This window comes from Orycteropus afer, unplaced genomic scaffold, assembly GCF_000298275.1.
Source record: "Orycteropus afer afer isolate SDZICR_OR568_19922 unplaced genomic scaffold, OryAfe1.0 scaffold00071, whole genome shotgun sequence".
Lineage (NCBI taxonomy): Eukaryota > Metazoa > Chordata > Mammalia > Tubulidentata > Orycteropodidae > Orycteropus > Orycteropus afer.
In genome coordinates, this window is record NW_006921658.1 from 1,439,200 (window position 1) to 1,451,394 (window position 12,195).

Below are 12,195 nucleotides of genomic sequence, written 5' to 3' on the forward strand. Positions count from 1 at the left end.
CTCCAAATAACAAATTTCAAATTACTCTGCTCCATTATGAAACTTAAAACATGTAAAATGGAGGCTGGGATATATTCTGTTTAGATGACAACAACAACTAAAAAAGTGTGATTCTCCAGCCCAGCTCTGTTAAAACAGTGTAAAACTCAGGCGTAAGTGTAGCTGTAAAGATTAGATATCAGAATGGGAACAAAAATGCCAAGTAGATGATGGCTGATACCAATGTTGGGAAAAGGTAAAGTTAATTAAGGTGGACTTCTAGACAGGACTACAGCTCTAAGTGAATAAGTTTGCCAACTTAAGGCAACATTCTCTTCCTCTTTCAGAAATGTCACTCCAGTGACTCCATTGTATTTGAGAATCTTCTTTTCCCCCCATTCTTGGGAATATATGATAGATTTTATAAAGGAAAGCAAAGAGAAAGTAGATCTTGCCTTAGGAAATTCATTTTGGTTTTAAGTACTGGATACATGTGCTAGAAATGACACTGACATTATTTAGCAGAACGAAATGCAGTACTTTTTTCTGGAGATATGGTATGGAATCCTTGATCATTTAGACCATGAATCTAAAATATTCAAAGAGAAAGAAGTAAGTCAGAGGCCTAATGAAAACCTACTCTTCTTGATACTAGTGTAATCAAGCAGAAGGGCCCTGGCATAGGGAAATTTTGGTCCACATAGTCGTGATGTCATATTTCTTACCTTGGTAGCTAAGGAGTGGGCTGCTCCTGCTTCCAAGAGAACTGATGCCACATCTACCTGGCCCTCCCTGGCAGAGATGTGCAGTGGTGTGTACCCATTTGTAGTGGCTGCATCTGGATGAGCCATATGTTGTAGAAGTAGCTGGACAATTTCTGTCTTACCCAGGCGGGAAGCAATATGTAGAGGTGTCTGTTCCTCCTACAACTCAAGGCAAATAAAAAGTTAGTGCCAGGACAGACTGACTAGATAGTTCACTCAAATGTTTCCTGTTATCTTGTTGGAGCCTCTAGGAACCCCTACCTCAAAGGAAAATATTACTCCCTTGGCCATAACTTATTGTATATTTTGCTATAGAGGTAATCTGATTAGTCACAAAATCTTTAGATTTTTTAAAAGTATGTACCTCCACGAACTTAGTTATTGTTTTCTGAGCACCCAAAAATCTTTCTCAACTCATTAAGGCTTTAGTTCTCACTTATATTTAAACATAATCAACTGACAGATTTGAATAAGTAAGAAATCTAGTCCAGAAGTTCTAAGACCTGGATTCTTGTCCAAGAACTTTCCTTTCACTAAGAGGCAGGATTTATTCTGGGAAGTGTTTCAAGAGAAAAAAGAATGAGAGATGTTGGAAAATTTTTGTTCTTAGACCACTCAGCAAGCCAAGATACAAATGCTATGGATAAAGAAGATATTGTAATCTGACTTAAAAATATGTTCCAGTAAAAGTTGCATATGGGACTGGGACTAGCATCAGGGACTTGAAAGGTTAAACAGAGCTCTGATAAGAACTAAATGGGTTAACTACTTGCCAAATACTTTTTGTTTAAAACCAGAGGGAAGAAAAGGGACAGAAAAAACATGCTTGAGAAACACAAATGTTTTCAGTGTTAAGAGAACCAGGCCAAATCACTGTCCCTTGTAGAAAGGAAATTGTAACCTTAGCGATGAAAAGAGGTATATCTCTACAATCTGCCCAAGGGTATGTCATAATAAAAGTGAGGAAGAAAAAGCTGGGCCAGCTTCCAAGACTAAGAATGAATGGAGAAAAGATATAATAGAGTGGAGATGTGTCCAAGCAAATGCAGAATCTTTATATTAGGCTCACAAGAAAGGCATAAAATGTATTATTAGACCATTTTTAGATAAAGAGATTAAGACACGAAATAATTTCTCTAGGATTGTCCAAAGTCATTTGGTTATGAAAATGAGACTTGAATTTGGGCATTTTGGTTCTAAATACAATATTTATTTGCCGGTACAATCTATAGAAATAGATATAATAAGATGTCTACTAAAAAAACCCTTGGGACAAGGTGACTCATTGGGAAAGAAAACTGATTAACACTTTAGAAGCTACAACCTTCTCTGAAACACAAGAATGAACATTTACAAATATGAATGAATAGCAAAACAAACAAAAAGAATACCAACAACAAAACAAAAGGAACTTGATAAAAGCTATGGTGTTTCTGAATTTCCCTTATTGAACTTCTGCCTTACAGATTTTAAGAGGGGTAGAATGTAGCAAGTGACACACTAAAATATTTTTTTAGATGAGGAAGAAGAAGAGCTGGGACAATGACAACTCTTTAACCCAGAGCTGAGAAGTGGCAGCCTTTTATAGTTGGTAGACAAGTAACTGACAAATTGTCAATTATTGTATCTTGATTCACAGACTACAGGCATTAAACCAAACCCATTGCTGTAATGTCAATTACAACTCATGGTGACCCCATGCTATAGGAACTAGTTTTAAAAGTTCAGGAATAAGTTGTATTGCCTACTTTCTTCAATTTTTGGTAAGGACCTATCTGAAAGCATAAAAGCAAGAACATATAAATGATGCTAAGACAATTCTAGGAGCTCTGGTGCCTAAGGCCCTTGACTGCTAACCAGAAGCCTGGTGGTTCAAACCCACCAGCCACTCCTTGCAAGGAAGATGAGGCAATCTACTTCCATAGTGATACTGCCTCGGAAACCCAAGGAGGGCGTTATGAGTTGGGTCCAACTCAATGGCACACAACAACAACAACAATAAGACAATTCTGGGAGCTCTGGTGGCATAGTGCCTATGGCATTTGACTGTTAACCAGAAGGCTGGCAGTTCAAACCCACCAGCCCCTCCCCTTAGAAGGAAGTATGGGCAATCTACTTCCATAGTGATATAGTCTCAGAAACAAGGAGAGGTCACTATGAGTCAGATCTGACTTGATGGCAGTGAGGTTTTTTTTTTTTTTGAGTTTTGAAGACAATTCTTTCAACCTGTACCCAGGAATATGAGAATTTTTGAGGTCTGAGTGATCAGAATTGCAAAAGTTGGACTTTATGTCTCAAGCTAAAGTTAATTCAGGTCATAGCAAAGAATTGGGAAGTTGGAAAAAGTAAGATTCACGGGAAGCTAAAGAAATGATAGAAGCCTGATTCCCCAGATACCTTCCAAATATCAAAGGTAATAATGCCCTCATGATAAAGACTGTGATATAGTCTGGATCAGGAAGTAGATGAATTCAGCTTTGTCACCACAGGTTAGCATTTTATTGTGCTCCAAGGCAATCAAAATATAGAGACTTGCTGAACTCTGTCTCCTTTTATGAAGACAGTATTATCAATGGCTGAGACAAGGTTCTTGATAACATTTCTGTTGTTAGCTACTAGCTAACAGAGTTTCCAGGAGCCTACTGTACTGGCAGTTAACTAAAGTTTGAAGGAAGATAAGTTTTAAGTGAGTTTAAGCCTAAAAGTCCTGCAACTGCTCAATCACTAAAGGAAACACTACAAATGCAATGCAACACACTGCCCTGGAGTCTGATCCAACTCACAGCGACCCCTCCTTGGGTTTCCGACGTGGTATCACTACAGAAGTAGATTGCTCAACCTTCCTTCTGAGGAGTGACTGGTGAGTCTGAATCGCCAGCCTTCTGCTAACAGAATGCGGGTACTTAAAGTAAGAGACAGGGTCCCTGGGTGGTGTAAATGGTTAATACACTTGGCTACTAATCAGAAGACTGGCAGTTTGGGTATACCTAGAAGCACCTCACAAGAAAGGCTTAGAAATCTACCTCTAAGAATTCAGCATTCAAAATCCTATGGAGCACAGTTCTAGTCTGACACACATGGGATCACCATGAAACAGAACTGATCAGAAGGTAATCGTTTTTTTTTTTTTTTTCTAAAGAAAGAGACCAGAAGAGTAGGCATTGGTAGCCTTCTCAATTATGTCCATGAAGGGCACTGGACAAGAAAGGCTTTCCTAAGAACAGGGACTAGGGAAAAACACTTTTTGTTGACCAAGGAACTTATGCTATTTCAGTCCCTGCTCTCCCATCTGTCCAGCAGAATGTCTTATGCTCTTGACTGTTGAATAGTGTATGGTGCTTCTACTTTTTAAAGGAGAAAATGTGATTATATGTTTTTCTTTTATCAGATATTGGGAGTAGGCAAAACTATCATTTAGCTCCATTTGTATATAATCTTGAGGTGTTATTTCTAAACCTGATTGAGAATACTACAGAGATCTGAACCCTCGTGCTCAATGTAGTATTTGAACCAATTATTTAGTATTTTCCTTTGGGAGAGGTTAAATTGTACAGCAATGGTATTAGGTTAAGAAAGGGAGATTTTGGATCTACATATTTGTGTATATGTGTGCTGGAAAACCAAGAGGTAAAACAGAGCAGATATGTATTGATTTCTTTGCCAGTACATCCTACATCCTTTCTACATCCTTCTGGGGGGGGGGGGAGGTATGCATCCCCTACTCTATGTGGTACTATACCAAAACCAAAACAAAACAAAACAAAAAAACAACCACTCACTGCTGTCAAGTGGGATCTGACTTACAGCAACCCCTCCTTGGGTTTCTGAGGTGTTATCACTATGGAAGTAGACTGCCCAACCTTCCTTTTGAGGAGTGACTGGTGAGTTTGAACCATCAGCCTTCTGGTTAGCAGTCAAATGCCTTAGGCACTATGCCACCAGGGTGTACCTATACAGAGTGTGGTACTATATAGGCTGCCAATTATCTTACCCCACCTCCCCTGACCACATGAATTGGCCCTTTAAAGGCCCAGACATGAATCCTGTATCCTGGCAATAGTGATCACCTCAGAATGGTAACGTGATTAATTAGAATCCAGGTAATTGCACAGATGGGAGAGAATAGCTCTTTTTACATCTGAAATAGGAGTAATGTCAGCAGAGAAAAGGTAAGAGCAAGGAATAGAACCAAAGGAGAAGGAGAAACAGGATGAGGAGGCAAAGAAGAGGAAGAATGACAGACATCCAAAATTATTTGTTTCCAAAATTTCTGTCATGACTGAAGTCAGCTCCATTCTTGAACTTCCCAGTGGTGTGAACCAGTAATTTCCCCTTTCCCCTTTCCTCAACAATTTTTTGGCTTAAAGTAGTTTGAATGGATTTCTGTTCTAGCAACGTACACTATTCTTAAAATACAGAGATCTGCTAGAGAGGAAGTCTGATTCTCTCTAGCAGCAGATATGTAAGAGAAGAACAGCAACACAGAATTTGTATATGAGGTAGTGGAAAGCATCAAGGTTTGGAATCTTCTTTCTGGTCCTTCCTAACTCTGTGGCTTCCGATGAATCAGCACAATCTTAAACTTCAGGACCCTATGCCCCCATGTAGTAATGCTCATGTTACAACCCAAGGTGGTTCTGCCTGTGGAACAAAATAATCTAAGTTAAAATGCTTTATGAATTATTAAGTATTGTACAAATCAAACACTTCCAGGGAAACAATAAAAGGTTAAGTTAAAAATTACAAACTCATGGAGAAAGTACAACTTAATGTAAAACACGTGAAAGAAAAAACCTTAGGTCCTTGCTATTCAAAATGTAATCCCAGTAGCAGCAGCAGCTGCAACACCTGGGAGTTTGTTGGAAATGCAGACTTCAGACTCAAGATACACTGAATCCCAATCTGTATTTTAACAGTTTCCTTGGGTGATTTTTATGCATATTGACCTTTAAAGAGTGCTGCTGTCTAAGGTGAGCTATTCTTATCCACTATCAGAAGGATGCTGGAAGGAAAGGAGTTCAATTGTATCTTAGGATAGGGGATAAAGCTGAAAAGACCTAAAGAATGTCATATGAAATTGAACATTTGAAATAGGAATAATAATTTTTGTTGTTGTTAGGGGCTATTGAGTTAATGCCAGCTCATAGCGACCCTAAGTACAATAGAACTAAACACTGTCTGATCCTGTGCCAATTAAAAGAGGTAGACCACAGAACTAAATCCAAAGGTGAAATAAAATAATAAAAATAATGGAATCTGTGTAGAACTGAATGAATGAATAAATAAATAAAATTAAAAATTTATAAAATGAAAGTTGCAGTGTTTCAAAGAAGAGTTGATGCTTTTGAGTTGTGGTGTCGGCGAAGAATGATAAAAGTACCATGGACTGCTAAAAGAACTAACAAATCTTTCATGGAAGAAGTGTAGCCGGAATGCTCCTTGGAAGCGAGAATGGCCAAACTTTATCTTACTTACTTTGGTCATGTTGTAAGAAGGGGCCACTCATTCCCTGGAAAAGGATATCATGCTTGGCAAAGTGGAGGGCCAACGAAAAAGGGGAAGGCCCTCAATGAGATGGATTGACACAGCAGCTGCAACGATAGGCTCAGGTATTACAAGGATCATGGGGTTGGCCGAGGACTAAGCAGTGTTTCATTCTGCTGTATATGAGGTTGCTATGAGTTGGAGACGACTCTATGGCACCTAACAACAACATTTCAAAGAAAAGAGCCTACAACCTGGTATTTTTGAGGAAAGGGTTTCAGAAGGTATTGAAAAGATCTCAGGCTATAATAACAGTTTAAATCAATTTGAAGCCCTGGTGGTACAAAGTGCTACCTGAAATACTGGTGGTTTAAATCTACCCAGTGGCTCCTCAAGGGGAAGACATGGTGATCTGAAAAGATTGCAGTCAAGTAAACCATATGGGGCAGCTCTACTCTGTGACATGGGATTTCTATGACTCGGAATCAACTCACAGTGATGCCTAATAACAACAATTCAATTTAGAAAAATTGACAGTGATTCATGAGTATTCAGCAAGTTATATAAAAAATAGAATCAATTAGAATTTCAATAATAGAAAAAATATTAAGAGGTTTTTTTCTTAAAAGAGGAAAATGGAGAATCCCATTATTTTTCAATATGGATTACAGAAAAATATTGATCCCAACATTACCCCAGTTTCTGGTAAAAATAGTGAAGTTCACGATACTGAGAATGTATATAGGTTGACAATAATAATATTTAAAAACTAGCTCAATGCCAAGTAAACATAAAAGGAACAAGAAAAATATACCAAGGCAGTGAAATAATAGTCCTACAATTTGAATAAAGAGAGGTTTAAATATATGAAAATATAAATTACTTGTGATAAACCACTACTTGTACAATTTATGCAAGGGCAGATAAAGTCTAAAGCTGCCTATATATTACTGGATTCTGTATGGAGATCAATGGAAACCATTATTTAGGGGGGGTGGGGAACTACATATTCACAGTCAGAGAATGTTAAAGTCTGGAAAGGGTTTTGGTGTCTCTGAGTATACCTCTCACATTTTAATGGTGAAGCCCTAAAAAAATGAAGTGACTTGCCTAAAATCCTTCATAATTAGTAGGACTCCAATCAGATGTTTTCATTCCAGTGAATCACTGTTTCTAAAATGGAGTTATGATGATATGTCTCATACTGAAGTGAGTTATAGTTTACATATAAAAGGTATTGAAGAAGGAAAGAAATAATTTATTTTATGGCAATTCCAAAGATACCAGTACAAAAGTCATTAGAACAACGTAGAAAAGGAAATAGAAGACCTAATGCATCAGTAAAAACAACTGGTTTAGTCAGTACAAAGGAAAAAGTGAGAAAAGAAATTAGGAAATGAAATTTCAAAAAAAGAATTAGAATTGATCAAGAACAAGACAAGTCTGATGAAATCTCAGTGCCAACATTCTTCTATTTTGAAACAGTGGGTAATGTTAAAATAAGAAAGGTAGAACTCATCATAGAAAGAAGGAAAGTGAAACAGGTGAAGGAATATCTGTTTTTAAATAACAAGTGATTTCTGTGGAAGTCACAGAAATCTTTAGTGTAAAAAATAAATTTTAATGTATAGTGTCTATAAAAAAGGAGTTCTTTTGGCGCAGTGGATAAGGCATTTGCTGCTAACCAGAAGCTCAGCAGTTCAAACCTACCAGCCGTTCCATGGAAGGAAGATGGGGTGATCTACTTCTGTGAAGATTTACAGTCTCAGAAACACAATGGGAGTTAGAATAGACTCCATGGTAGAGGGTAACTAGCAAAAACATATATCTCTCTCTGCCTTGAGCATTATGCTTTTTTTTTATTTTTTATTTTTATTGTGATTTGGGTGAAAGTTTACAGAGCAAATTCATTTTTCCCTGTAGCAGTTCATACACAGTTTGTTTCATGACACTGACTACCATTTCTCACAATGTAACAGCTGAGCATTATATTCTTTTAAGAACTATGAACATGGGATAGTTGACAAGAGCAACCTAGAAGTAGATAGGAACTTTAGGAGGCAGTGAGTTTATGTGAATGGAAGAGGAATTACTCAGAAAGGGAGGATGAGAACGTACACACAACTCAGAGAATGTAATCAATGTCACTGAATTACACATGTAGAAATGGTTGAATTAGTGTATTTTTGCTGTATTTATTCTCAAAAATGACAAAATTTAAAGAAAAATGTTATATTTAATTACCAAAAAAAAAAAAAAAAAAAAGATTAGCTGTTCAAACCACCAGCCCTTCCACAGGAGAAAGATGGGGAAGTCTGCTTCCATAAAGATCACAGCCCTGGAAATTCTGTGGAACAGTTCTACACTGTCTTATTGGTCACTATGCCTCAGAATCTACTTGGTTACAATGAGTTTTATAGCATCTATATTGTTGTTATGTGCCGTCAAGTCGGACCCAACTCATAGCGACCCCTCCTTGGGTTTCCGAGGCAGTATCATTATGGAAGTAGATTGCCCATCTTCTTTCCGAGGAGTGGTTGGTGGGTTTGAACCGCCAGCCTTCTGGTTACCAGTCAAGTGCCTTAGGCACCATGCTACCAGAGCCTCCAGCATCTATATAATAGTGGTAAACTTTCGAATTCACAAAAAGGAAGCAAAAAAAGTGTGAAAGGCTTTCATAGGTTAAAAAAATATTAAAATATAAGCCAATACGGTATTTTCAAGATACTAAATCACATTTCTTTCAAATATTAATATTTTTGAAATTGAGGTGCAGTTTTCATTGTATACATTTACTGTTTCTTTTTGCCTGAAAAAAAAAATGATTGAATTAATACTTTCACTAACAATCCATGTCATTTTCAATGAAAGAAATGAAGAATACCCTCACTTAAAGGCAGGAATCACATAAATAGATGAGAACTGAGCACCAGCACCTACCCTGGCTCTAGCATCCACAAGGGCACCATTTCTCAGAAGGCATCGTACAACTTCCACCTGTCCTGCCCGGGCTGCCATGTGCAGTGCTGTCTCCCCACGCTGTGAGGAAACAAAGATTGTTGAATCATAACTAAACCCACTGTTCCAGATGGTAAAGAATAAAGATGTCCCTTTTTGTGAAATTCAGCAACACATCCAAGGATTTAAGATGTCTGTATGAAAAGATGTAATTATTTAATCTAGAAAAATATAATTTTTATTATTCTCTGTCTTCAAGGATAAAAGATATGTTTTTGTTGTTGCTGCTGTTTTCCAGTCCATGACAAACCAATCAAACATCATAGATACCTTGAGGTTTAACTTCACAATCAACTTAGCATAACTTAAATTGTTTTTGGTGATAAAGTTATGTTCATTCTATAAATCTAAAATCTGTCATTGTCACACCTAACTACCTCAACTTAATCTGATTTAAAAAAAAAACAAAAAACCCTCTAAATGCTGAAAATCAATTCAGCATATTGCAACAATCACCTCACTGGCACTACACCTAAGTTAGTCCTTTTCAAAATCCAAAATTTATTTCTGAAAAAAACTATTTTTTGGCATCTAGTTTGTCTTTGTATTATGAGACTACATTATGACAGTTGCTGTAAGAAAATTTAATTTGCCCTGGAAGTACCCTGTTTAATATTAATGAGTATGTTTAATAATAAACAGTTATCTGAGAGAAAGACTGAGAAATGAGTAAAGCAACCGGTAACAGTGTCATCCATTCAGGTAGGCAGCACAGGAAGTGACATCATTCCCCAGGTATCTTCAAGCTGCATAGAGGAATGACTCACTTATCAGGAAATGGTAGCATAAGCTGCAGCATGAAGGATAAAGATTAGATGTAAGAGAATTTTGTCTTTGGGAGTCCAGTTAATTCCTGCTGCTAAGAGAGTTTAGTTTTGTTTTTTAATCAGCACATTTTAAAACCACATGTCATTCCAAAGAAGGCAGTTTCTTTCACGTACATAATTTTACAGTTATAAAAAAATAAGATGTTGGAATAAAAATAATTACATATTTATTCACCACAACTTTTCTAAAAAATAAACTGATTTCAACCAAGTGAAACAAACCATCCAAAACTACCAAATTCATTTTAAAGTTGGTTGGGGTAATTTCAACATTTCTGACAAATTCCAGTGAATAACTACATCAGATTCCTTGCACAACAAATCCTTAAACTTAGAAGTTTTAAGGTGAAATTTTGTTTGGTACATACCTCTCAGTTAATTCATCCAAGTTGTCAAAGAACTATGACTTATTTGAACTTATAAGAAACTCATTTCAAATGACTTGATTTTGAGAGCATTAATTTGCACATTAAATTTTCTTTCTTGATGACTCATTTATTCTCTAATACCTTAAGTTCTGATGGCATATTTGATTCTTGTAAAATAAATATACACACTGTTTTGGAAATAACACAAGAATAATAAATAGTATTTGTCTTCAGACTTAGGTTTTAAGTGATAGAGAAAACAAGTTAGAAATAATGGCTGTCCGTAGAGGAAAATTTGCTATAACTGAAATATCCTAAGTCTATTTCTAAATAGATGAAGATAAGATCTTCCAACTATTGAAACAACAATAAAAACACCTTAAATCTTCATTTTATCTTTAGATTTCATAAAGGTATAGTAACTTTACTCATTTTGGTAGAAATAAAGACAAGAATAAATTTACTTACAAAGATTAAGTCAAAGATGCACTCACAGTTCCTACTCAATGATGAATGAACATCCTTATTTGACTACTCAAGCTTATCAAGTAAGAGGTTTTAAAAATATAAAAATATGCCCAAGAGTTAAATAAGTTATTTGTTATGTTTTTAAAACATTTGAAATTGATTAGTCGGATTGGAAACCTAATCTAAAATATTAGAAATTTTATTTTTTTAAAAAAAGGCACATGCATACCTAATTTCCCTACTTTATAAAAATGTTCTCGTTTAATGCTTATTTAATGCCTCTCGGGTAACGTACTTGCCTTTACCTTTTTATATTTGTATTACCTATATTGATATATAAATATAAATAAGAAAATGAATGGCAATATATATTGTTTTAGTCAGTAACTTCCATTTCTTGACTGTTCAGCACCTCATATTATTCAACAGCCTTGTTGTCGTTATTTTAAGCTAACTAAATTTAAGTGTTGGGGGAAATTAGAAAACAGAATATAAAGTGTTAACTTTACTATGAATCCATTGATTTGTTACAGGAAGAAGAGAACACTTTGTACTACTCCACACTGTGCTCTTGATAGCCCTGAAAGTGCATGGGTTTCTACACCAACTGTTCAGTCAATGAATACTTTGGATTATGGTGTATTGCAATTGACAGTTCAATTTTCTAGGTTCATTTATAAGCTTTCTGGAAAACAGCATTGTGGTCATAATATCTGCTCATGATTGAGTATTTGTATACCTCAAATGTGGAGTGAATATTTTTCAGACAAAAACAAGACTGGCAAGAGAATGGGTATGCTCATGTCCAAAGCAGGTACTAAGTTTCATGCTTCTCTTTTCAGTTGTTGAAATTGACTCTGCTGACAGCTACATTGACTTCCAATTTGGCTGCATCAAGTCGGAAAGCATCAAAGCACAACAGACAGCATTGCATTCAAAAATGCAACACGATTTCAAGCAACACACAAAGGCTCCAAGGGTGGGGAACTTTGGAGTCAGGAAATGACCAACTCTGACACAGCAAGCAGGCAGTCAGTGTTCACACAGTTTCTTAATCGACCTGCAAGGAGTTTTGGACCCAATAACTATATTCTCGTGGTCTAGAATACACAAGTTCACAAGCATTCCACTGCTAAGAAAACATAAATTCCTCTAAATGTGGCATTTTCAGATTTAGCAAATATATGTACAGAATGACCAGTTATATTTGAATTTGACACAAACAAGAAATAATTGTTTTAGTATGACTATATCCCAAATCTTGCATGGGTCATACTTCTGTGGAGA

At 36.3% G+C, this 12,195-nt stretch overlaps 1 protein-coding gene across 1 annotated transcript in view; it reads right to left on the reverse strand.

Moving 5' to 3' along the window:
- The window catches only part of ANK2 (ankyrin 2), a 372,922-nt gene that overhangs the window by 140,113 nt on the left and 220,614 nt on the right, over window positions 1-12,195 (reverse strand). The window contains exons 14-15 of the mRNA XM_042780930.1: window positions 9,168-9,266; window positions 705-902 (exon numbers count right to left, since the gene is read on the reverse strand). Of these exons, the coding sequence (XP_042636864.1) occupies window positions 705-902; window positions 9,168-9,266 (297 nt within the window). The remainder of the gene's footprint in view (window positions 1-704; window positions 903-9,167; window positions 9,267-12,195) is intronic.